Below are 25,080 nucleotides of genomic sequence, written 5' to 3' on the forward strand. Positions count from 1 at the left end.
GGTGAGAAACAAGGTCACGGTAAGACCTGGAGAGCCATGTAACTTTGTTCGACGTGATCTGTTTTCGGGGGAGACCAGTCATGACCCAGTCACTCGGTACACAGGCCCAAAGTCGCTGCCACGCCTTGTAGATTGCGACATGGGATGACGGCTCCATAAAAGCCGTGCCAAGTCGGAAGTAAGCCTTTTATGGCCGAAGGAATCACGGAGACGTTGTGTGACAGCCATCCGTAACTTTTACACAATAATAAGCGCCGGAATACCACCAGTAACTAATGGGCAAGCAGGAGGACAAGCATTTGCTCCTTCACCGACGGACCCATCTCGCATGCATGGCACGACGTCTCGGGGCATCCCAATGGCTAGTTCGTTCTTGCAGCGCACCTCATGAGTCATCATGGCCTCCGTGCCAGTATCCGCAGAAAGCGTAAAGAGAGAGAGAGCGCGGCGTCCAAGTGGCACGTCTGAGCTGACGATCATTTGGACGGAAGCGATGCACGTGTGGATTCATCGACACTGAGATGTTCAACGTTCAATCGAGCAGTGCCTCTCAATGTGCTATCGCAATGGATCAAACCTGCTCTATTTTGTGCCAGATGTTATCTGGACCAGATTCGACATCTATCACTTCGAAGAGGCGTCATAGAAAGACCTCTAGATTAATCTCCAATGTGCTCACCGGGTATCTTTAATCTGGTCAGCACCAAACTCTATTGCGAAGCATGGGGTTTACAGCCGGACATACCTCAGGTCAAACTTCTCCAGCACGGTAGGATGCAGCACACCGAGCTCACCGATCCGCTGGAGCTTGCCGCCTAGCCGCACGTAAATGGCAGCAGCGCGCCCGTTGAAGAAGGTAGGCTCGTCGATCTCCTTGATGAAGTAACCGTCCTGCTGGCTTGGGTTCTCCTTTACCTCATAGTCGATGCTCTTGCCAGAGAGCCCCTCCTCGTGTGTGACGAACGCGACACGCAGCATCGTCATGACCCGGTCCAAGAGGCCGTGCACAACCTCGAAGCCGCTGGTCTTGCCGTAGTACGCCGCCGCCCAGTGGCGCTCGTTCCGCGCCCGTCTCTCGACCGACTCGTCCTTGAACACAACATCCGAGGTCTCGAAGATCATGAGAGGCAGACGCATCGCCTTGTTCTCGCTCAAGGTCTTGAGCAGACCAGGAAGCAGCGATGTCCGCGCAACTTGGTACTCCACCGTCTTCGGGTTGGCAAGCTTGACAGCCGTCTTGCCGTCATCCTTGCGATTCAGGTACTCGAAATTCTCATCGTGTGAGCAGAGGATGAGAGGCATGACCTCAGCCCAGCCGGCCATGGCACACTCGTGCCGAACGATATCACTAAGCTTGTTGATCATGAGCGGCCCGCCGATGGTGACAGACTTATTGGGCGACGAGCGGGGAAGGTCGTTGAAGCCGTAGGCAATGGCAAGATCCTCCATCTGAGGGGTGTCAGCTGGTATCAACGCACAGGCCAAAGGGGGGTACTCCCAGACATACAACATCGCATGCATGCAAGACATCTGCCCTTGTCGGCGGCACCGTAACCTTTACGAATTTCGGGTCTTCAGATGGCTGCGCTGTGTATGCCATCTTGCCTAGGAATTTGCATATCGATGCGGGCGACTCCTGGAGTCCGCAGACCTCATTGAGATAGTCGACCTCGATGTCCATCGTCCGGGTTGCTAGGCTGGGTGTAACCCGAGTACAGCCGTTGTGTTCCGAGATAACCTTTACGGGCTCGATCGTGAAGGGCTCGGCACAGTACTTGGAGAACATGGTAACCATGATGTTGCAGACGATGTCGAGCTTGGTCTGGTCGGTCGCTGTCATGTCGATGAACACGTTCCTGGTGCCGAGCGTGATCTTGGAGCGCTCGCTGTTGATAATGGGAGGAAGGGAGCAAACGTTCCTCTCGGCATCGAGAATTACTGGATATACCGGCTTGTCACGGAGAATGTGCAGATATCTTCCGAGATGTCTGTCGGTCTCGTAGAAGCTCATCAACTCTTGTCCGTTGATCTCCTTGGTTTGATTCAGCGGCACGAAGTTGATGTCCCTCGGCGGAAGTGCTTCGTATGTGAAGGGACCTTTGATCGTGTCAAGATCGTGTGTACCGATTCTGCCCATTAACCATCAGTAACCCCCCATGCGCCCACCCAGTAACTAAACTTTTGTCACTCACGCGACCAGGGTACGCTGTCTCGCAAGATTCTGGTGGAGCTTGTCCTGAAGGCTGATGAAAGAATCATAGGAAGCCTGGGTGAACTTGATGTTGCGGAGTATTGCGCCTGCAGCATAGGGGCGAACCTGCGCCGTCTCCTTGCTGATTGTTAGGGTCTGCATCTCGTTCTCGGGAATATCAAGGAGCTTCCAGTTGGGTGTTGCATGCTTCCCTCGGAAGATGTTTAGGTGCATTGCAATTCCTGTCCGACCCCTTAGTAAGCTGGTCCGAAAGCTGTGCTCAGGCAGGGACATATCCTACCCTCAAAGCACAGCATGTCGTACCGGTTGGCCGGAATCTCGATAGCCAACTCGGGTGCCTGGTCCTTGGGCCGCGTGGGATCATTTTCGGTGTCCTTGTCGAGCTCAATGCCAAACTCGAAGCATAATTGTTGGAAGCTCTCCTCGGTGAACCTTGATGATATCGTCGGGTTAGATCAGGCGAGGACAGGTGGGATGTGTTCGGGCAAGTTGATGGCGGGGTAGCTGTCTTACTGCTCGCCAAGCTCCTCGAAGAGGGCGTACTTGTCGACGTTAATGGTCGGCATGTTGTGTGTGAAGGTTCCTGTCCACAATCAAGAAAGGCCAGGAGCAAATGACTCGTAGGCTTTGAGCGAGCTTCACGTCCGAAAACACTCCCTGCAATCCACACTTTGGGACGTGAACTTTTGACACGGCTCAAACCCAAAGACACCGGCCAATCTGCCACAGAGATGACTCAAATTGCGGGGCGAGCTTACTGCTTGCTCAGACCGCCCACCAAATCTGGAAAGAGGGGTTCGGGGCCGGCTTCCGTCCTTCCGATGCTCCGAGTCTGAGAGGGTCTGTGCACAGCTCCAAATTTGCAATTGTGCACAGGCCACCCGCTCTTGCCTATAAATATGTTGCCAGTTTGCCGAACTCTTGCTCCTGTTCTTTTTCCTTTCTTCTTCATACTTACCTTGATTGAGCAAGCCTAGATCAAGAAGTAGGCTTGCTGGGGTGGTAGGCCTGCATTGCACATCGTGGAGCTGGCCGCCTCGGATTGTCCTTCGGGGCCGTCCCGGTCGTAATTTTTGATGTCAAAGTTCTGTTTCTTTTCACTGTGATCGTTGTTGAAGCAGCGACATGGAGAAGAAAAGCTGGACTGCTATGGCGACTGTTGTCACGCCAATGATCTCTGTGGCTGTTGACTACGGTATGTCATCACATTGAGTGGTCTTGTGCAATACATCCAGGGCACCGCCTCTTACTAGGAGAGGGTCAACATAGGAAGGATGTCTCGAGTAACGGAAGAATGGCTTGGCTGTTTGATCGAATCATCTTGAACAAGGAGTGGAACATGTTGTTATTTAGGAGACTCGAATATCATGACACATGCGTGTGAATCGAGCCGCCAACTGACCGACGAATCAAGACGGAAATAACATTGGTATTTGTGCGACACAGCGGCCTTACCAACGTCTAGCTATACCCAGCCAAATACCCTTTTCTACCTTAAGGTAGGTTAGGTGTATGGAATCATGGATACCGAGGCGAACAGCGGGTAGCCCAGTTGGCGGGTTCAATGTCTAGATGTGATACCCGTTGACCCCTACGCCGAAACAACTCCTGCTGGAATTAACTCCTGCTGATGCAGAGTGGATACAGAACCGATGTATAGACGACATGACCATGGATTTCCAACAAGCGAGTGAGGGAGAATGCAAAACACGAGCTGTCCTGCAACCGACCTAGGCAGTGAGGATTGATCTAGCATAAACAGGTATCAAAGCAATGAAATGCAAGAAGGTATCACAAAACACAACAATTCCACACGCGCATGTACCCAACAGCATCACCCAACCACTTCTCCACGTTGCTTCACCCCATCAACCCAGCACCAATCTCGTTCTGCGCCATGAACGTCCTGGCAAGCTCGTCCCCCCCGCGCTCCGCCGCCTCCATCCAGTGAATAGCGACGCACATCAGCGCCGGATCGCTCCTCACATCCCCGACCCCTCCCAGCCCAGCGCCGACACCACCATCCTGGTTTCCTGCTCCGGCTCCGCTGCCACCACCAACACCACTTCCGCCGCCACCTCCGCTCCCTTGGCCCAGCCCACCAACCCCAGCTGCTTGGTTTCCCTGCGACCTGCCCTGCACAGCACCCTGGTGTGCGTGATGATGCCTGCCCAATCCGGAGCCGCTCGCTCCAGACGACCTCCCACCATACATCTCCATGACTGTTTGCTTGAAGACCTCGCGGGGCTTGGAGAGTGGGAGGGTCGTCCGCTGTACCAGCTCCGGGTTTGACAAGTAAAAGATGGCCAACTCGCGCTGGGCGGTGGGGTCGCCCTCCTTCGCTGTGATGGTCCACATGCGAGCTGCGTCCGCAAGGGAATGAGTTGATAGCGGTAGCGGGGACGGAGGGGAGGGTGGCGGAGAGGAAGGTCGGTCGGTGGTTGGGGTGGCTGCCGAGTCGGAGGCGGTGCTGCCGGGGCCCGTCCCGGGGCGATTGGTGATTCCGTTGCGCGATTGGGTGTAGTTCTTGACGATCTCGTCGGCCACCTCGACCATTGTGCTGCATACCTCTTGCTTTAGCCTGAGCGCGGCGAGCCCGGCGTCCCAAAAGGCCTTGCCTCGTTCCGGTTTGTCTAGAGTGTTTGGAGACACGAATGCCGAGATAAACTGCAGGTCACGGAATAAGGTTTTGGGCCTTAGAGACGAATCGCGGAAGAGCGTCTGCAAGATGTTGGTGACAGCGTCAGTGTTGGGGGGGTATGCGGAAACGATGGTGCGGGTTTCTGCGTTTCCTCCCCCGCCCGACGCTCGTCCTCTTTGGACAGGACCGTCCGCACCGAAGTTGGGTACCTGCATTAGGGTGTGTGAGCGACGCTCCCTGATATTGTCAATTGTTTCCTCTAGTGGTTGAGACCGGACACCGCCGACGCCGGTTCCATGCTCCTCAGTGGCGGAGGACGCCGAGCCCAGCTCGGAGCGCGCCCAGGCCAACCGACCTCGCCGAGATCCCGAATTCAGAGACGCAATAATGAGGTGCTCGAGTTCACAAAGTGCGTTAAGTTTAACATAAGGGTTCGGATGAACGCAAAACATCTTCAGAAGCCGCTGATAGGCCTTCGTAAACGGGAAGTCCGGCATCGATTCTTTCCTCGACTCCTTGTTTTGTCTCCGGGCAGATATGGTGTCGCTCGTCGCCGAACTCTCATTGCCATGGACGCTGCCTCCGTGGACACTGCCGCGCTGACTGCCACGCTGGCTGCCACGCTGGCTGCCACGCTGGCTGCTGCCCGCTCCTTCCGCCCCGAGACTTTGATTGTCGGAAAGCGCCTTGTCGCTCAGTGCGTCATTGCCGACAGCTCCCCGCAGGTCGCCAAAGCTTCTCTTCTTCTCGAGAAATCGCTGCTTCAGCCCGGACTTGGCAGAATGCCGCTTTTCCCTCGCCAGCGCTTTACGCGCACGGCGATGGATTGCCTCTCGACGGTCGATGCACTCTTGACCTAGTCCCTCGAACCACGCGTCCGTTTCTGATCCGCGGGCGAAAACGAGGTTGCCTAAGTCGGAGAGGAGAAGGCTAGTCAGGGTCTGCCTCAGGTCCGTGAGGAAGCGGGACTTTTCCTCGGATGCCCGTTGCTGGTACGCCGTCTCGTTGGACGAGACGGATGCGCCGGAGCGGGCGGTTGACTGAGAAGACTGCGACGGGAGCTGCTGGTGATGCGGCGGATGGAACGAGCCTGAAAGGTTCGTCAGACTCGTCGTCGGCGAATGCGCTCGGGATGTAGCACTGGGAGATGTAGCCCGGTGTTGGAACGGTGACCAAAAGGTCGCATTTGGATCGATCTGGTGAACTGGAGACGATGCGCCGAAGTATTCTTGTCCATCGAGGATCTCTGACATTGCCGTGCTGGCCCGGGAGAAGCTGAAGCTCCTGGAATCAAAGGACATCTGACTCATGTTGTGGCCGGAAACGGCCCGCAGGTCCCGGCCATTGACGGAACCCGGGCGGTTGACTGACACGAACCTGCGGTCCGGATCACTAATAACGCTGATTGAATCATCCCAGACCGACGACTGGGCGTCTCGATCTCGGTCTCGGGCAGAGCTTTTGTTCGTCTCAAAAGCGCGGCGCTCTCGGGCAAAGAGCTCGCTCGACCACAGCACAGGTCCGTCAATGATGCTATCGCCGACGAGTTTGCTGACACAGTTGTCCACTTCGCAACAGAAGCGGTGTATGCGCTCCTCACCTGCGCAGAAATTCTCCACCCCGTTTCGCTGCAGCCAGCGCGCGGTTTTCTCTGCTTGTTCGTCGCGAAGTTTGTTGGGGCCGCCTTGTTCCTCGGGCGCCGCCAGCAGCTCGAGAACTTGGGATTCGGTCCTAAAAATGTAATTCTGTGCAGGGCCCCTTTGCATGAGCCTGCTGCTGCGCTGGAAGGATTCCCAACGCCGGGGCGCACCCATCGTCTTCAGCGCATTGGCGACGTTGCGCGAATCCTCGTATGGAGCCGAGTTGCGGACATCGGTAACATACCACATCTTGTCACGAAGGGCTCGCAGGCGACGCATCATGCTCTCGATCAAGCCTTCTGCCCTCTCTTGGCTCTGCTTTAGCCAGACCAGCCAGGCATCGTATTCTTCTATCGCAGCGGCAGACCGTCGGATCGAGTCCCGCGGCCCGCGAGAAAAGATATTGAGCAGTGCGGCAAACCCATCATGGCGCAGTGATTCGGATGTCAATGCATTGAGCTGCTGCAAAGTCCGCCAGTAAAGGTGTGCCGACACGAAATCGGACTGAGCGCGAGACTGTGAACAGGCTGCAGTCAACATTGTGATGAGCGGAGATGGATTGTCCGTCTGGTCTGTTTCTTTCCCTTTGGAACTCTTTGGAGGGCTATCGGCGATGCTGCTCGCGATACTTGCAGCCCTCTGCCGGTACGGATTCCGACTCCCCATCGTAGTGATGATGCGGTTCTTGGATCGATACTTCTTCAGGGTTGATGCACGGTTGCTGAACGTTTGCTGCTTGGTACTGTCGCTTTCCAAGCTCTGAGGGATTTCGTAATCCTGTACCAGCTTGAGAATAGCATCGCGGAGCTGGTGGTAGTCCTTGTTGAGCTCCGGACGTCCGTCATCCGTTTCCTCCCCCTCAGTATCACTAGTGTTCGAAGAGCTATCCTCGTCCTCGACATCATCATCAGGATCGAATGTCATCTGGGTCGACAGCCTGTTCCCATCAGGTGAGATGAACAGCACTGTCCATCTTTCAGCGCATGGGTGGCACAAGCCGTGCACGACGTCCTGTCCAAGAATCTGTGTCATTTCATGCATTGCAAGGCGTAGCCTGTACCCGTCTTCTTCATAATTCTCCGGCTTCGGTGGCTCCTGAGAGGGTGGGGAATGGCGACGTGGGCTGCCTTCCTCCATAAGAGGTTCCCTGGACGTGGTGGCATCACTGAACGAGGACTCCGCACTCGTGCTGAGAACCGACATTGTATCGAAACTGCTCGGCGCCGTCCTAATGGACATCGGTTGGGAAATGGAAGAGAATCCGGAGACGGAAGGCGCGCCAGACCGAAGACCGCTTGAGTGCGACGACTGCGGACGGCGTTCAGGGAAGAGGGCGTTGACCATGGTAGCAAGGTCCGCTGGGCTGATAACAAGGTAGGGATGGACCTCGGCTGTCTCTCTCAGAGAGGTAATGGACCGGGCTGGAAGTAGACGGGGCTTCTTGGGATATTTGGACGAGTCCTTGAAGCGGCCGTAGATGTTGTCCAGGTGGCCTCTGATCTTTGGCGGAATTGATACTGGAGTCGTGCTGTGGAACATGTCAACCGCGTACTTCTGAGCGGTGGTGGCGACTGTCTTCAATATCTTCTGGCGGCCATATTCAGTGATGTGGTACTCGGCCATCATGCCGTAGGCCTCCGGGTGGATGACAACTCCAAGCAGCCAAACTGTGAACATGTACTTGTAAACCAGCCAACGACGCGTGGCCTCAACATGCTTGTTCAGGCGTTTCAGCATTTCATTTCCAAGCTCAATAAGGCCTTCCGGAATGCCCGTGGCGTCTTCATCGTCGAGAACTTCAAACAGCTCATCGACAGCCCTGGTGAAGAATTCCTCGGATGCGATTTGGTCCTTGGATGACCACTTGGAAATCTGGTCGAAGCGGGTCCCGTGTTCGTCCTCGGCACGATCAAGCAAGAAGGCTCCATCCTCAAGGATCTTCATGAGGTACCATTCCATGTTGGATTTTCCGGCCCAGTCACGCATGGAAACCCAAACATTGAGAACCGAGATGATGGTCTGTTCGTTGCCGGTTACCGGGTGGAGGACCAGGCGGGCGAGGGCATTGGCCCAGGTCACGGTCCGGCGCTTGTCCTCGGCGCTGTCGGGCCCTGCAGAGTTAGCGAAGCAGGTGTAGATCAAGGCCGAGATGGGATCATGGCGCTGAAAAGAGAGGAGGCGTTCAATCGCGCTGCGTTCCTTGCCTGCTCCCCCGGTGGCACTGGACCCGCCGAATGCCGAGCCAGTCATGGGATTAGAAGCACCCGAAGGCGCGCGGCTCGAGGACCGGCTGGTGTGGTAAGGAAGAACGGATTCGATGGGTTCGAGCGTCTGGTGAAAGCTAGTGAGTGCAGCAAGCTCCGATTGCTTTAGAGATGTGATTCGTGTGGCCAGATAGTCAGGGTTAGTCCTAATCTGACTGAGAAAGCTCAGAAATGTTTCCCTGGCTGAAGCAGATATCTCATTCAAAAACGGCGTCCCAGCACTCGGGGAGTGGCCGGCGCCGGTGACAGATCCGGTAGGGGTATCCAGACCCTCGGACGAGGTCAGGCCGGGCGGCTGCAAGAGTTCCATCTCTGGCTCTAGGAGTGCGTAACGGCGGGTCTCGTCGCAGCTTCGCCGAACATCGATGACGGCGTTGTACAAGGCGGCAAAGGTCTTCTTGTCATCTCCACGGAAGCCCTCAACCAAACTGCGATGGGCCATCTCTCCGCATCTCATCAGCCGGGCGGATAGAGCGGTTGATACCAAACTCCTCTGGAGGCGGATCCTAGTGTTTGCGCGCTTGCGCTCTTGGTACTTGGACAGGCGCACAAGGTGCGCAAGCTCTTCCAGGCTTGTCCCATCATTCTCCGGGCCGAAGTTCGGGTTTGTGTACAGTGACACATCGGTTAGCAGTGGACGCAAGAACTTCATATTTCCATGATTGCCGTCCGAGGAAGATGGTGGGAATCCGGTAGTCTCTAAACTGTCGGAAGAATCGTTTGGAGCTGGCGCTGGCGGCGGAGTGCTCACTTGGTCAATTATCGGCCTGCTGCGACTCGACATGGAACTGGGAATATGTAAGACAGAGGGACGTCTGGACTGGTCGTCAATGCGACGTCCGAGGACGCTCATGGCGTCCCCGGATGCGCGAGGTGGGCTCCGCGACCGCAAGCGCCGTGAGCGTGAAACCTCAACATGATTGTCGGACGGGGAGGGAGTCGGCGATCTCGAGGTGGTGGAGGCGGGAGCCGACCGGGCTGTGTTTTCGGAGAGGTAAGTCAGCATTGGCACGTCGTAAGGTTCCTGATGTTTATCCCTCCCAACGTACGCGGCGACGGGTGAATGGTGACGGGCGATGAGATGGAACGCTGCATGGATATCATAATGGGCCCATGAGGGGAATCGTGGAGGCGACTGCGGTCGCCCATATGCTACCAGCTGTGGGGGGCTGCCGGCCGTGGGAAGGAGCCGGCCGTCTGGTGTCCTGTTAGATCGGGCTCTGTTGCGCGCGAGTTGGGCACAGCGGGTAGGTGTCTGCGCAGTTTACGGAGAACTGTGTATGGTAAGGTAGGTTCCAAGTTCTGGACAACGTCGATCAACCACACGAACGAGGTAGTGAAAATAGGCTTCGGCTCTGGCCGGCTTGCGGACCAAAGTGCTGGGCTCAAGTGTCCCGCAGGGACATCGTATTGTATCGATGGAAAAAGGAGCGGCTGAGGATTGCGAAGTGTCGTCTGAGCTGTGCAGTTTCTTGGGATGACGTTGCAGGCCGCCGCCGAGGCACTTGACAGGGTGAGCGAAGAGAGGACCGTGTCGAGGTTCCCTGCGGCTCAGAGCGACCTGCCCTAAGGTACTCCGTGTTGATGTATTGTTGCTGGAGCGTGGGGTAACGGACAAACCAGCTTATCCCGAACGGGTCACGCAGCGACGGAGCGGGACAAGCCACCGGGCTGTTCACGGCTCCACCTACTCTGCCTAGACCCCTGTCACCTGCCGCCCTTCAACGGCAACCACCCACCTCAAGGCTCAACCTAGCTGGAACCCGACCTGGATGGAAGTCGCGACTCGCGAGTCGCGAGGTGAGTTGGCTGCCGTGCCGTCGCACTGCACGGCTGCCTCGCACAAATTTTCTGCTGCTGGCCCGATTTGCTTCTTTGCTTCGTGCCAAAGGGCTGTAAATCCCGCCAGTCACGCTGCCCCCTTTCCCAAATGCCCGACAGAGGCCTGGCGCAGACCCGGGCTGTCCGTCAAACCATGTTTCGGTCACTTCAGCTTCGATTCCCGGTTCTGGAGACAGCCTTCCTGTGTCATCGCTGCCTGACCTACACTCAGCTTCATGGTCACGGTGGCGTTGCCAACCTTTCTTCGTCTCCAATCACTATCTAACCCGAAGCAACGGTTCTGGTAGATCAACTTGGCGGTTGAGTCACCAGCCGACTTGAAGAGGCCGCGGACTGACAGCTCACCTGAGCTCACCTATCACTGGGAGCCCCTCGTAGGTCCCAAACGGTTTCCCACACAACTTCCAGAGCGCCATTAAAGTGGCAAGACCTCGCTTCCGAAACAGCCATGCATCGCCCTCAAATAAGCATGCGCTCTTTCGTTAACGCTGTTCGGCTGCGTCCCGTCTCGTCTTCCTCGTTTCTCTGGAGGGCATCCGCCTGGTACCTATCTGCAAGCAGCCATCTGCTGCCGTCTCCAGTCTTCATCCTTTTTAGGCCACAGCCCCGCTGAGCTGGCCTTGCATATGATTAGCCCCGCTTTTCCTTTGCCTGGAGTCCGGTTTTAGCGGTGGACATGTCGACAGCCTGTCCAATCTGCGACGTCCACGACCGAAAACCACACGGATGGAAGTTGCTTGCAGTTGTTGAACCCCAGCACTCTCCAGCTTGCCAACTCATCGGCCCCTCGCCAATCAACTGCCGCCACCCTACCGTACGGTGTCCGTACCTTCCCGTTGGCTGCTGTTGCAGGAGGGCAAAGCAAGTGTTTCTGTTGACACTGGGCCATCATAATCCTAGGGGGGTCAAGTTTTCTTACCTCTTGTTGTCCGTCGGCCAAGGCTCGCTGTCGCCATCGCCTATGTCACGTCAACCGAAGTCTGAGACCCGAACTTGTGATCTGGCTTGACCGATTCAGCGATCGGTATCTGCCTGGATTGGGCGTTGTGTAACCATCTCTGCGAGCCGTCGAATTTCCAACGGCCGAGATCTCGCAGACGAGACACTCGGCTCCGAACGGTGCGCTGACTGCGAGATTCCACTGTGCAGGTTGTTGTGTCCATGTCTCTGTCTAATACTTCGCTGTGCTGTGCCAGAACAGGCGCCAACCATGTACTACACAGCAAGGCCCATTTTGGCAGTCAAGTGGCGTCTCGTGCTTTCGGAAGGACACGCTGCTCATCAGCTCCTCCTAGTACGCCAGTACAGTTTGCTATCTTGGGTGCTCGGCTTCGTCGTATAGCTAGACACATCAGATAATCCGGCTGTCCGGCTCGCTTGCTCTGCCGTATAGCGGTGTAATCCAACTCGACGAGTAGATACCACGCTCTCCATTCTGCCGGACACTGATTCTCATATGAGTCCGCTGCCTCACGGTACAATTACATGTAGTACGCGAACTTCTTCAGATGGTTTATCGGGGAGTCCAGAGTCAAAGTTGCACAAACCAAGTTTTGGAGGCATGGTCAAGCTGCCTGCATATGCAGTGACGGTATGTCCAGACGAAGGGAATCCGCTATTTCTGTTCGTTCTCATATTTCCATTAGGGCACACCCAGAGCAAAATACGGATTATGTGCAGTACATATATGCACGATACGGATATGCCGTACATGCAAGTGCGCAATGACATGCCGTCCTGCCCCTCATTGCTGAGCTACATAACCGCCCATGCGATTACCATCCAATCCGCAGACGCCAACTCCGACAATACCGCTAGCATCTGCAAGTGATGTCCGAGAGAGTTTCAACCGCACCGGAGAACAATTGTGACGAGACACGGGAGGGGCAGATGTTTGTTAGGCCGGTCGCATATGTGGCCGCATGGTCTTGCCGCCCGTTGCTCCCCACTATCGTTTCTCTCTCACACCCTGGCAGAAACCAAGGAGCGGGGAGGCACATGACTTCCCCTTCCTGCACGGGATCACCAGCAATTTTTCCGCGACTGCAGCCTCTCTTCCCCTCGCTGGCCGGTAGAATGCTTGATGAATCATTAATCGCTCACTCGCCTCTGCCAAACCGTACATCAAAGTCCTTGAGCACGCTCATGATACTTGCCGCCTCCACCTCGATTGGTGCCCGTCCATCTCGCGCTCGGGCCCGGCCTCCTACGTGGCCAGGTCCGGGACGCGGGACAGGCAAAGCCTTGAGTTTCGGTATCCAGGAGCCGATGTCATCAGCTGCTTCGTCAAAGTGCCGATGACTTGCCAGCGTTTTATACGCATCGGCGCAGGAAAGGCTGAGACTGAAGCCAGGACTGGAATTGGAGGTTCCGGCCGCGTCCATCTCCCCGCCTAGTTGTGATTGACGTCGTTGGGACTTGCAGCAACCCTCAGGGCCACCATTGCCGCAGCAACCACTGCCGTTGCTCCCGGAGTTGTTCTTTTCAAAACTGGCTGCCAAAGAACGGCAGAACAGGCCAGATTTGGGGTCGGCCAGACATTGCGCGCAGGTTCCGGGGCCGTTGGGGCCGCACCCGCCGCCTGTACTTCCCGGAGGCTTGGTGGTGCGAGCTTGCTGGAGCGACCGCAGACCGGGAAGTTTGATAGCGCCTGTTGCTGTGACCTCCATAGCCAGCGGAACAACATCGGTATCGGAGGGCGGAGGGGTCTGCGTCTGTGTCTGCTCCACCACTTGCTGACTTGAGGGCCCTGCCATGGAACTAGATGTGATCATCGTGTCGGCGCATACACAGTACGTGCCCTCCTTGCAAAAGCCGCAGGGGTCCCTAGGCTCTATGGAGGCGAGCGGCTGGTGCTGCGGTTGGCCCTGTGGTGGAAGGACGGACTTCAACAAATCCTTAGGTCTTTGCGAAGAGAACATCGTGGTAAAGTCCATTTCCATGGTGATGCGAGCATCTGATCGCTGCCGCTTTTCTTCTGGTGATGTCGATGGGGGTGAACTTGGAGGGAGTGGTCGTTTGAGGTCAGGGCCACTCATAGATGCTCCGAGGGTCTCCTCGAGGCATTCACACCTGGTGCCCAGCGAGCATTTGCCGCAGCCCATGGCGATGTCTGTATTCCGGAGAACCTCCTCGGCGCATGCACAAGTGCCGTTGGTCTGGCAACTGCCACAGCCCAGATTCACCGTCCTTTCCTCCTGTGGGGATGAGACAATCTGGGAGATGGAGAATGGTTGGCCTATGGGCCGGGGTTCTGCGATCGGAATCGACTGCGCAGCAACATTCATTGGCGGTGCCGGCTGCAGTGAACGCATCGCCTTCGAGAGCTCGGTTGATTCTGGATGTCCTCCCGCCTGTGCGGGCATCAAGTCGTCATTCCTTGCCGTCGCCCGAGGTTGGGTGTTGTCCCAGCTCGCTGCCATGCTACCACGGCCTTGCCGTTCCTTCTCCAGCATCGACTCCAGCCATTGACATCTTGATTGTAGCGTCTGCGTCTCGATCTCGAGATGACTTATCCGGCCCTGCAATTCCCGAACCGTCCGAGTATGACTTGCTCTCTCCTCCTCGAGTAGTTCCTCTAGCTCTCCCACGCGGGCTGCCCGGCGTTCCCGGAACGCCCTCTGCGCCGCCCGGTTCTGAGCCTTGCGTTTGGTTGGCGGGGTGTCAGTGGCCGGCTTGCGCCCCGGTTTAGGCCGCGGAGGTACAATCCATTCCTTACTAGTCATGCTCATGGTCTTGAATTGTGACGTGGAATCTGGCGACAGAGCAGCTGACGCCGTCATGTTCATCGCTGCCGATGCAGGTGCACTGTTTGCTGTGCTGGGCTTGATTGCGATTGGAGGGACGGCCGAAGACGTCGGAGTGGAGACACCCGACACAGGTGCAGCCGAAGCGGGGCTGGACGCAGAACCCGGTGAACGCTCCGCCACCGTCGTGATTGACAATGCTCTCAACGGCGCTGTATCAAGCGTGCTAGAATCCAAGGCCACATTTGTGGCGGGAGCTATGACAGCTGCCATGCCGATAACTGCCTCTTGGATTCAGCAGAGGAGTTCGCTGACCAGCTGCGATTCGCTACAGTATGCAGCGTGCAGCGGGATTTTGAGCCGCAAACCTTTCAACCGCGTACTCCGGACGGGGCAATTGTGTGAAACGAGGCTGAATTGTCTGGCGTATTTGAGGGAAGCTGATGTTCAAATCCAAGTCTCGCCAGTCGAACGAGGCGGAGTCCTGAAATGCTGGTTGGGTGTCGTTGACCTCGAGATGGCAGGTGTGGCCCAACAGTCCTGCAGTCTGGATTGCTGCAAGTCCCGAATTGCGGCTGCACAAGAATCATAAATTTCCTGGCAAAACCAGAGAAGCGATTCGTCGGCTGAGCCGTTACCCAAAGGGTTTGGTCAACCTTTGTCAAATGGATGTGTCACCCGTCAAAGGTTTTATACGGGTATGAGGGCGAGATTCTGCTGCCCTTCGTGGCTGGAAAACTCAGTAGAAAAGGCTGCTTCTCCTGAGGTTTTGACCGAAGACCGGTGAGAGAGGAGATTCAGGGAACAAGCCCGGGTCTATAGCCCCAGGTACAAGTGCTGTGGGGGTTGTGAACTTGTGATTCGGCAGAGATGGAACGGAGATGGCTGATGCTACTGATTGATTGATAAGATTACAGAGAGAGGCTAATACAAGACAGGCTTAGCTCATTTCCATGGGCCCATTCATGCATCGGAACTTCCATGCACCCGAGTCAATCTGTCCGATGCACGGCGGGACGCAGCCAGACCCAGGAGGATAACAATTCAACCTGGCATGGGTGGGTAGGTATTCTGGTGATGCGTTTTCAAGAGAAAGAGAAGATAATCAAAGTGATGATATCATTGAAGGGGCGTAAAAGTTGACAGCCGCAAACTTAGTTTGACCCAAGATTTTGTATGTCCTCCCCTCAAAGGTGCTTTTATTACGGTGACACCTTTCAATGGTTTCGAGGACTACCTAATACGATCCCCTAGGTACTTGTTAGAGGGTCAATCCGCGGGCTTGTTCCACAGCAGAGACATGGTCTGCGTGTATGTATGTACCTTGATAAATGCTTGGGCAGATCCCGGGTCAGTCTGGAGGCCGGTGAGCGATATCGGAGGAACAATGTATAGCAAACCCTTGGATATCGTCAAGTCGAGGGCCTCGTTCAGAAGCTTGGGCGCTTATTATTACATCGTTCCATCAAGCTGGGGATGTCTCACACCAGAATTGCCAGTGAACAATCTTTGGAAGTTTTCAAGCCGGCTCATCGTCTGATCTGATGACTGGCCCTGACACCTGTAATGGAACTTGTAATCCGTAAGCCTGCGCGAACCATCCACCAAGAAACATTACCAGTCACAGCCAGTCCCATTGAAAAGAAACAGGAAAGGAAAAGAAAAACGCAAGAGAAAATCAGAAAGTGAAGCTAAGCGTAAGAGAGATGGAAAAGAAAGTAAGAAAAAGAAGAAGTAAAATGAAATGATAACACTGTCAGCGCAAATTAGGAGTATCTATCCGTCTGAGAGCGGTGCAGGTGTACACCTTATTTTGTCCAGAAGGAGCGAGCACTTGGGGGCAGGGTTCAGATAACTTCGAGGGTTAGGTCCCTAGCAATCGTGTCAAGAAATACCTAATAGAGGAGGTTCACCGGGAGCTCCAATCCCAACAACCACCGAATCCTCACGGCGCCCTGACCCAATGCAAGCATTTTCGATCCCGCAAGTTCCTTAGAACTCCTCAACCACCTACCCGGAAATCAGTGGTAACCTGCGACAATGGCGCAATTAAACCCGCCTGTCTCCCACTGCCGGCCCGCATCCTCCTATTCCTACTCCCACTCAAATCACGCCCTCCCATCCTCCGCAGTGTCCTCCGGCTCCGAAGCAGACCATGATGACAACTCCCCACTCCCCTTCCCCGCCGCCCTCTCGCGCGCCGATTTCCTCGCCCCCGATTTCGACGCCGCAACCTATCTCTCTGCCCTACACACTGGCGGGCCGGCGGGCCGCCACCAGACGTTGGAGGACTTGCGATCCGAGCTGCGTGACCGCAGCGCAGCCATCAGCGCCGAGCTTTTGGAACTCGTCAATTCCAACTACACCGCCTTCCTCAGCTTGGGCGACGAGCTCAAGGGCGGCGAGGAGCGGGTCGAGGACGTGAGGGTCGCACTGCTGGGTTTCCGGAGAGCGGTGGAAGAGCTGCAGGGGAGGGTAAGAGAACGGAGGGTGGAAGTCGGGAAACGGAATCGGGAGCTCCGGGAGGTCAAAGGAGCGGTGGAGCTGGGGAGGCGGATGTTGGAGTTGGATGAACGGGTGGCCGGGTTGGAAGGGAGGCTTCTGGTTGGAAGTGTCGGCAAAGGAGGGAAACTTGATGTGGATGGAAAGAAAGCAGAAGAGCAAGAAGAGGAGGAGGAGTGGAGGGAGGATCTTGACTCTCTGGAAAGTGACGAGGATGAGGAGGAAGAGGCGGGTGACGACGTCAAGTTCACCAGCAGCAGCCCGTCAAAACTGGAGACACTGGCAAGGGAGTATGTGCTTGTCGAAAAGATCGCGGAATCCGTCGGTCGGGATTTGCCGTTTGTGAAGAAGATGGAGGAGAGAATGGCGCGCTGTCGGAACACGATATTGCTTGACCTGAGCACGGCCTTGAGGGAAGCCCGCAAGGCCGGCCCGAAGGGACAAGGGCGTGTGCTACAATATTTAGAGATATACAGGGTTCTGGATGCGCAAACAGAAGCGGTTAGGGTGTTGAGGGGGAAATGATAACCCTGCTTAGACCCATTGAACTTACGGTCCTCCTAGATACCCAAAACATTCAACGCGCCTTGCTTTCATGAAATTATGGTACACTATACATGCGTTATGCAAGGAGTCCTACATGACTGATTGCAGGTCCTCCGGCTTGAGCTTGGGGTCAGTTGGGTGGAAAGACCCGTTTAGACTGAAACCAGGGCCGTTGGTTGAGCTCAGAACGACCTCATCGAGCGCCTTTGGGTGGTTGTCGTCCGAGTTGCTGATGTCCTGCTTCAATAGGTTCATGAAGGACTTGATGTTGTCTGATAGCATCTGCGGCGTGAAACCCAGCTGACCAACTGCCATCCTCACCACACCGTCCCGCTCCCTATACTCGTCCGCGCCTATGAGCTCCTGAACGGTAGCCTTCAAGTCGCTTGTGATCGTTTTCGTCTTAGGGCTCGGCATCAGACCCTTCGGGCCGAGAATCTTGCCAAGATTTGCCTTTCTTAGGGCTTCAACGCTGTCCACGTGGCATATCAACTTGTTGAAAGGGAGTTGGCCTGCACGAATGCTCTCGAACAGGCTCTCTTGTCCCACTGCGACGGCACCGAGCTGCTGGGCTTCTATCATCAAGGGGCTGTCCTCAGGGCAAATGACGCCAATGCGGGTATCGGTTTTGACGGGGAAGGGAAGGCGGATGCGATTCCGGATCACAGGGCCGCCCTTCTGTGTTCTGAGCTTGACGGCGAGCTCGTACTTGACAACTGCGGGTGGACGGCCAACCTCGAAGGCACGCAGATACCTGTAAGCAGAACAGAGTTAGCGCAACCGCGCCGGGTACGATGACTAGACGCTGAACTTGCCTGAGAGCGTCGCAAAGCGAAAATTGCTCAATCTCTGAGAGATCCCAGGTCTTGTATGTCTTGTACGTCTTCTTTTTCTTTACGGGCCGCTTGCGCATGCCTCCCCCTCCAGATGCATGTCGAACCAAGGGGGCCGTGGCCGATGGAATGAGAAACTTGGGTATTGTCGGGGTTAATATCGGCCTGGCTGGTGTTGACAGACTAAGCCTTGCCAGCGAGGCAAGACATTGGTTGAGAGAAGCCATCGTGCCGACGCCGCTGTCAAACACGAAGCTCCCGTGATGTGAGCCCGCGTCTCAAGGTTCGGCTGCGCCGTCGAAAAAAGTTGGGTCCGAGCTGCAGCAGAGTTGGTACCTCAGATTTCAGGCGACAAAACGTTCAGGAACCAGGGAGACAAGGGGCTGAAGCTTTGGGCCGGGGTTGGTGAATGCGGCATTCACCGCCCGGCGAAACAGGTCACTACCCCGCCACAGTGAGGTGTTGCCCCTCCAAAGTTTGCGAAAACAACCTGATGGAGGAATACCGCCGGTGACTCAACGGCTACCAGGATAAAAGGGGCGTTCAACTGCAATAGTATCTCCGGGTTCACTGACTAGAAATCAACGACACCATGAAGCCGGACGAGCTCAAGCCTCTTGAGGCCCTCCTGACGGCGGATTTCCGCCAAATCGAGCCCCGCCTGCAGGCGCTTGACAAGCACCTCATTCTCCGCACATACCTCGACGGCTACACGCTCGGAGATATCGACACCAAGATCTGGCTGGCACTCCGTGGAAACCGTGCAGCCGTATCCTTTATCAAGCGCGGCAGTCTCGTCAACCTTGCCCGCTGGTTCACTTTCATCGAGGAAAATCACCCTGAGATCCAGGCTGAGGTTAAGGCAAAAGATGCCGCTGCGAAGGCCAAGGTTGCCGCGGCCAGCAAGGCCGGTGCGAGCTATGCTCTAGCGCTGCAGAACGCTGATCAGGGTGTTGTGACGAGATTCTTACCTGAGCCCTCGTGAGCCGCACCAAAATACCCCCCTCCTCGGAACGCATTCAGCTAAACAAGACGCTAGGGGATACCTTCACATTGGGCATGCCAAGGCCGCCCTTCTCAGCGATTACTTCGCGCACCAAGCGTACAAAGGGACATTGCGCCTTCGCCTTGATGATACCAACCCGTCCAAGGAGAAGCAGGAGTATCAAGACGCCATAATCGAGGATCTCGCGCTAATGGGCATCAAACCCGACGCGGTGTCTTACACGTCGGATTATTTTGACTACCTGTACGAAATGTGCGTCAGGCTCATCAAGGAAGGCCATGCCTATGCCGACGACACGGACCAGGAGACGATGCGGGATGAGCGCTTCAAGGGCATTGCTTCGAAGCGCCGGGACAGGACCGTCGAGGAGAATCTACGTATCTTCGAGGAGATGAAGAAAGGCTCTGAGGAAGGTCTTCAGAACTGCATCCGCGCGAAGCTTTCGGTCGACAACCCGAACAAGGCCATGAGAGACCCAGTCATCTACCGATGCAACGTCGAGACCCCCCATCACCGGACTGGTACCAAGTGGAAGATGTACCCTATGTACGACTTCGCCTGCCCGGTAGTCGATAGCTACGAGGGCGTAACCCATGCCCTGAGATCTACCGAGTACACCGACCGGAACCCCCAGTACCAATGGTTCTTGGATACGTTGAAGCTTCGGCAGGTTTACATGTGGGATTTCGCTCGGATGAATTTTGTCCGGACATTCCTTTCCAAGCGTAAGCTTGCCAAGCTGGTTGACACCGGGAAGGTTTGGGGCTGGGACGACCCGCGTATGCCAACGATTCGTGGTGTCCGCAGGAGGGGCATGACCATCCCGGCCCTGCGTGATTTCATCATCAAGCAGGGCCCTAGCCGGAACGTGGTCAACATGGATTGGACGACCTTCTGGGCGAGCAATAAGAAGGAGATTGATCCTATCGCACCGCGCCACACCGCGATACTGCAGAAGGACGTGGTCAAGGTGACTATCACTGGCGCTGAGGCGCCAGCTCAACCGTACTCGACGGACAAGCCAAAGCACCCCAAAAATAAGGAGATTGGCACGAAGAAGGTCGTGTTTGCGTCCGAGCTGTTGCTGGACCAGACCGATGCCAAGAGCTTCAGGGACGGCGAGGAAATAACCCTCATGGCCTGGGGCAACGCGTTTGTTCGCCAGATTACTAGCGGCGATCCCATCCCCAGCCTCACTTGCGAGCTGAACCTACAGGGCGACGTCAAGACCACCGAGAAGAAGATCACCTGGCTCGCAGCTGAGGGACAGAAGCTGGTACCCGCCGAGCTCTGGGACTTTGACTACCTCATCACTAAAGACATCCTGCAAGAGGAGGACAACATGGAGGACTTTTTGAATCCCGTAACCGCGACAATGGACGATGCCTGGTGCGATGAGGCCGCTGCACAGTTGAAGAAAGATGATATCATCCAACTCGAGCGGCGCGGCTACTACCGGGTGGACAAGGGGCTGGACGACTGGAAGGATGGTGAGGAGGGGCCGAAGGGCAAGCGGCTGGTGCTGTTCTGCATCCCGACGGGCAAAACTGGGCCGAAATAGATCGCTCAGTTATCATGGGCTACACTACCTATCTCCAAGCACCTATAGATGAATGGAAGATGTCGGATGTGTCTGGTAGCTGTCCGTTACCCCAGAATCGGGACTATGGTCACTCAACACGTACCGTACGAACTGAAATTTTGTGTACGGCCTTAATAAGGGGCGCTTATTCTCACTGTTAGGGGATGGATGATGCTGAGGTTGGGGTTATACATGGGCCATGGTCCCGTGGAACCGACTGTCTTGGTCCTAAAAGACCATCTCCTTTGAAAAGCTGATTTCAAGCCAGCATCCACCTTCTCGCTGTCAGTTTGAAGCTGGTTCCTGGATATATCACTTCGACTTTCTCTTCCCCATATTAATTCTTCCGCTAGGAGTTCTACATATTAAAATCCAAAGAGCTACCTCGCTGCTCCTTCTCCCTCTCCTTTCCATCACGCATGGATGGCCTGCTGCACATGCGGATAAACCTGCACCATGCGATGATACAAGTCCGGATGGTCCCGAATCATGACCTCCGGGTCCCAGGCGGCCGCCACAAAAATGGTGTCGATGCCGCTGCTGATGGGCGTCGTGAAGACGTTGCAGATCTGCAGGCCGATGAGGAAGGCGAACGCCACGACCACGGGTGTGTATCCGCCGCTGGCGTTGTATGCTGGGTCTGTGAAGACCATGTAGACGTAGGCCAGCAACGCGCAGGCGTAGCCGACGAACGTGGCGCCCATGCCCAGGACGGGGCCGATCAGGCACTCGTTGACGAGCGCATCGATGCCGCGGTCTTTGATCATGCTACAGAAGTGTTTTGGTCAACATTTGTGCGGTCAAGGGCGAACAGCGGATGCTATGGGGGAAATAGTGATGCGGGAATAAGTACGGGAAGGCAGCGGTAAGATTGAAGAGGGAAACTTACTTCCAGGTATCCTTCGCCGCGGGGATATAGGCCTTCCCGTACAGGGCAATGTGCGAAAAGGCGTAGCGGTTCAAGAATTGCACCGCCCAGTCGAGGATGCCGATCAAACAGCCGACAATGCAGTAGAGGATGGTGCCGAAAATATCACCCTGTCCCGCAGCCCGCTGCTGGGCCACCGAAGCCAACTGCCTGAGAAAGTTGATGATGGCCACAACCAAGCTGCCCAGGCTGATGCTCCCAAAGCTGTAGGTAAGCGATCTCCTCAGCGCGCCGCGAGTGACCTTCCGCGGGTAGTTCCTCGAATTGAAGTACCACGACCCATACACGCCCGAGATGGTCGTATGGATGGTATTCTTGAGCCACTCCGAGATCCAGTAGGCGGCGAAGGTGATGAACGCAATCAGTCCGATCACCTTCGCCGAGCTACATCCGCCCACGCCCTGGCGGCACGCAGGATTGTTCGCGCTCGGCTCGTACTTGACGTAGACGCTGACCAGCGTGACCGAGTACCAGCCCGCAAAGGCCGTGGCCAGGATCCCGCCGACGGCGCTCACCGCGTATACGTGCCCGAACCGCTTGGCCACGTCCATGGCCGTCTGGAGCATCAGCACACTGAAGGGGATGCGGCTGCGCCAGCTGAGGAAGGCGATGACCATGAAAACGGCGAAGAGCAGGAACACTATGCCGCCCGAGTAGTAGCGCCGCGTGAGCATGTAGATGGCCGTGGCGAAGCCAAAGACGACGTTCAGGATGCCGGTGATCCAGATGAACTGCTTGGTGAACTTGCGCGCCAGCCACATGTAGGCGTAGCTGAGGACGATGGCGGTGAGGAGGACCCAGAGAAACAAGTAGATCGTGTGCGTCGTCAGGCCGAAGTTGTTAAGCTGGCCGTCCAGGCCGCCGGAATTCTCGCGCCGGGTTGCAGCTGGGAGACCCGTCTGTTAGCCTTGGTTGGACGGTTGATGAGGAGTGGCTTAAAACAAACCATAGCCTTGAATGGAGATCGCGGACACGACCACGAAGCCCGCGCAGGTGGCTAGGAAGAGAAGACCCGCCCATACGTCGTTCCACTTCGGTTTCGGAATAGCAAAGATCTCATCGTACGTCGGCGGCGGTGCTTTGGGTTCGGACTGCGGAGGAGGATAGGAAGGAGGTGCGTATTGGCCGCCATTAGCTGGTCCATTATTCGCATAGCCGCCTCTCGGCTGGGGTTGTGCGCCGTAGTCGGCCATCGTGTCACCGACTTCGCCGTAAGGCGCAAGGCAAGGTCTTTTGCGTGAACCTCCGGGGTCGATTTTATCCGTTGCGTCACGCACGGGAGTCTGAGACTCTGCGTCGGCTGAAGTTCGAGTACGCGTTCACCCAATCCTGGGATCGATGAAAGGCCAGGAAAGTAGAAGGGAGCTGGGGAATGCCTAAAGCATCAGGACCTGGTAAGATATGGTGACATTGTACATTGTTGCACATACAATCAATGCAATACAGACCTGGATTGATCAGAGCAGGAATGTGGCATCTCAACCCAGGTTTCCACAGTACCTAGTGTGTGTTACGTCATTGGAATGCTGCGAGGCCGACTCTTGATATAACAACTCTTGCCAAGACAAAGTTCTATCGTCCTTAAACGTTCGAATTTCGCTAATCTCATTAGTACGAATGAATTGACCATAAGAAAGTACTTGTAGATACATACCCTATCTATAAGTTAGGGATATCAGGCGATAATTGTCTCTGTAGATTTCGTCCTATCTCTGTCTCTGATATGGCCATCATAGCATCCCACCCGACAACACTGGTCAGTAGTGGAATCATACTATGATACACTGGACGTCCAACCGACTCAGAGTCACACAACAGCAGCGTCACGACAATCAAGAAGCATAAGGCCTCGCCATGTCTATATTTCGGTTCAAGATACGAATATCCGATGTACCAGACTCAAATACATTGAATAATATAAAATGAACCGTGCAAGGAACTCCTGAATGGGTTCCCTATCTATAGAGCAGTGCCCACTCTCAGCGCCCAGTGGCGGCTGGATGAAGGGGGTGGACCCTCGAGGGTGAGTTGACGAGCTGCGACTGGCGCACAGGCCTAGGCGCATGGACGGCGGGAGGCCTGGCGTATCTCACTGGAGGTTCGGGCTGGGCTAGGGCCTGGGCCCGCTGTTGACGCTGTTGCGGCGTCATCATTGGTTGTGGTCGCTGTTGCTGCTGTTGTTGCTGTTGTTGCTGTGGAGGTTGTGGAGGTTGTTGTGGAGGATGTTGTGGAGGATGTTGTGGAGGGCGTTGCTGGCGGCGCTGTGGATAATGTTGTGGCTTCTGGGGTTGCTGCGGCCGCGGCTGGGGTGCCGTCGCCGTTGGCCTCGGATGCTGCTGCACTTGGATCTTGACGTGGGTACCCGGCGTCGGAAACGTCGGGAGGGCGTCAGGGTTGCTGGCGGATGGCTTCTTCGTCTTCTTCGATGCCGCGGCTCGCGCCTTTGCCGCTTGGGCTTCGGCAACGAGATCTCTCAGCGGAGCGCGGAAGCCGTTGGGCGCCGCCTGGGCCTCGTACATCAACGAGACAGGCTTGTACGTCCTTCTAACCTGTCGTGCAGCAGAACGGAGTTTCTTGACCTCTCGCTCGGTCATCCTGGGCGCCATGCCGGCCATGTAGAGGTCGAATTGGGTTTGCGGGTCCAGGAAAAAGAATGTCTTCCGGTAGTAGCTGAGGTTCCTGTCCTGGCTGGATTTGCTGGATTTGCTGGAACCTGGGATCAATCGTCTAGCTGCCTGACCGGGGTGGGTGACGGCCTTGGAGGCACCGGTCAGGCCTGTCAGGGCTCTCGTCCAGATAGTCTTCTTAATAACATGTTCTTCGGTCTCTAGTATTCGGTAACTTTTTGTTAGCTATTAGTGACACAAGGCTTGGTAGAATTTGAGAGCCATACCAACAACCTGCAGCGGGTGGCCCCCCGGTCGATGGACAACTTTCTGAGTCGTCGTCTTCGTGACCGTCTGTGACTGGTGTGCTGGATTCTGAGCTGGTCGCTGTACTGGATTTTGAATCGGTCGCTGTCCTACAGTCTGAGCTGGTCTCTGTGCTAAGCTTTGAGGTCGACCTTGACCTGGTCGCTGCACCGGCTTGGCCCCTAACAAGCTGCTGCTCTGCCCAGGTGTAGGCATGGTGTGGGATACGGGAATGCTCAGATTCAGAAAGGGGAATAGGTTTAAGAGTAGGGCATGAAATCATCTGTACCGGGATACAAATCATACAATCGGAGCAGTCAAGTACATGCCCGGGGCCCGGCGTCTGAAGAGTGCCAGCAGCGTACATTTAAGTGCCGCCAGAACGGCAACATCTGGGAGGAGAGTCAATGGCCTCATCTTGGGGGC

At 55.8% G+C, this 25,080-nt stretch overlaps 8 protein-coding genes across 8 annotated transcripts; 2 read left to right on the forward strand and 6 right to left on the reverse strand.

Annotated features, from left to right (window-relative positions):
- Positions 1–193: 193 nt before the first annotated feature.
- B0T15DRAFT_524602 (uncharacterized protein) lies at positions 194–2,928 on the reverse strand. The gene is made up of 6 exons (XM_062868782.1): positions 2,726–2,928; positions 2,493–2,644; positions 2,193–2,433; positions 1,508–2,129; positions 746–1,449; positions 194–686 (listed from the first exon to the last, which is right to left on the reverse strand). The coding sequence occupies exons 1-6, from the start codon at positions 2,776–2,778 to the stop codon at positions 641–643; spliced, it is 1,818 nt and encodes a 605-aa protein (XP_062724298.1). The 5' UTR covers positions 2,779–2,928; the 3' UTR covers positions 194–640.
- A 674-nt stretch (positions 2,929–3,602) lies between these two features.
- On the reverse strand, positions 3,603–10,024 carry B0T15DRAFT_109479 (uncharacterized protein). Its single transcript, XM_062861478.1, has 2 exons — positions 9,807–10,024; positions 3,603–9,735 (listed from the first exon to the last, which is right to left on the reverse strand). The coding sequence occupies exons 1-2, from the start codon at positions 9,904–9,906 to the stop codon at positions 4,073–4,075; spliced, it is 5,763 nt and encodes a 1,920-aa protein (XP_062724299.1). The 5' UTR covers positions 9,907–10,024; the 3' UTR covers positions 3,603–4,072.
- A 2,540-nt stretch (positions 10,025–12,564) lies between these two features.
- Positions 12,565–14,972, reverse strand: B0T15DRAFT_109508 (uncharacterized protein). The gene has a single exon (XM_062861479.1). The coding sequence runs from the start codon at positions 14,616–14,618 to the stop codon at positions 12,699–12,701; it is 1,920 nt and encodes a 639-aa protein (XP_062724300.1). The 5' UTR covers positions 14,619–14,972; the 3' UTR covers positions 12,565–12,698.
- Positions 14,973–16,214: 1,242 nt separating this feature from the next.
- Positions 16,215–17,428, forward strand: B0T15DRAFT_109533 (oligomeric golgi complex component, COG2-domain-containing protein). Its single transcript, XM_062861480.1, has one exon. The coding sequence runs from the start codon at positions 16,386–16,388 to the stop codon at positions 17,370–17,372; it is 987 nt and encodes a 328-aa protein (XP_062724301.1). The 5' UTR covers positions 16,215–16,385; the 3' UTR covers positions 17,373–17,428.
- Positions 17,428–18,584, reverse strand: B0T15DRAFT_109556 (ribosomal protein L1-like protein). Its single transcript, XM_062861482.1, has 2 exons — positions 18,209–18,584; positions 17,428–18,147 (listed from the first exon to the last, which is right to left on the reverse strand). The coding sequence occupies exons 1-2, from the start codon at positions 18,451–18,453 to the stop codon at positions 17,484–17,486; spliced, it is 909 nt and encodes a 302-aa protein (XP_062724302.1). The 5' UTR covers positions 18,454–18,584; the 3' UTR covers positions 17,428–17,483.
- Positions 18,585–18,818: 234 nt separating this feature from the next.
- B0T15DRAFT_508980 (tRNA synthetases class I, catalytic domain-containing protein) lies at positions 18,819–20,793 on the forward strand (the record flags this gene model as incomplete). The annotated part of the gene is made up of 2 exons (XM_062867760.1): positions 18,819–19,207; positions 19,266–20,793. 2 exons carry the CDS (start codon positions 18,819–18,821, stop codon positions 20,791–20,793), a joined length of 1,917 nt encoding a protein of 638 aa, XP_062724303.1.
- Positions 20,794–21,010: 217 nt separating this feature from the next.
- B0T15DRAFT_109540 (plasma-membrane choline transporter-domain-containing protein) lies at positions 21,011–23,039 on the reverse strand. The gene is made up of 3 exons (XM_062861481.1): positions 22,689–23,039; positions 21,704–22,628; positions 21,011–21,582 (listed from the first exon to the last, which is right to left on the reverse strand). Exons 1-3 carry the CDS (start codon positions 22,933–22,935, stop codon positions 21,228–21,230), a joined length of 1,527 nt encoding a protein of 508 aa, XP_062724304.1. The 5' UTR covers positions 22,936–23,039; the 3' UTR covers positions 21,011–21,227.
- Positions 23,040–23,275: 236 nt separating this feature from the next.
- Positions 23,276–24,991, reverse strand: B0T15DRAFT_109592 (uncharacterized protein). Its single transcript, XM_062861483.1, has 3 exons — positions 24,636–24,991; positions 23,397–24,569; positions 23,276–23,341 (listed from the first exon to the last, which is right to left on the reverse strand). The coding sequence occupies exons 1-2, from the start codon at positions 24,868–24,870 to the stop codon at positions 23,722–23,724; spliced, it is 1,083 nt and encodes a 360-aa protein (XP_062724305.1). The 5' UTR covers positions 24,871–24,991; the 3' UTR covers positions 23,276–23,341; positions 23,397–23,721.
- Between the last annotated feature and the right edge of the window lie 89 nt (positions 24,992–25,080).

The sequence above is a fragment of the Chaetomium strumarium genome, assembly GCF_033439665.1.
Source record: "Chaetomium strumarium strain CBS 333.67 chromosome Unknown B0T15scaffold_2, whole genome shotgun sequence".
Taxonomy (NCBI): Eukaryota; Fungi; Ascomycota; class Sordariomycetes; order Sordariales; family Chaetomiaceae; genus Chaetomium; species Chaetomium strumarium.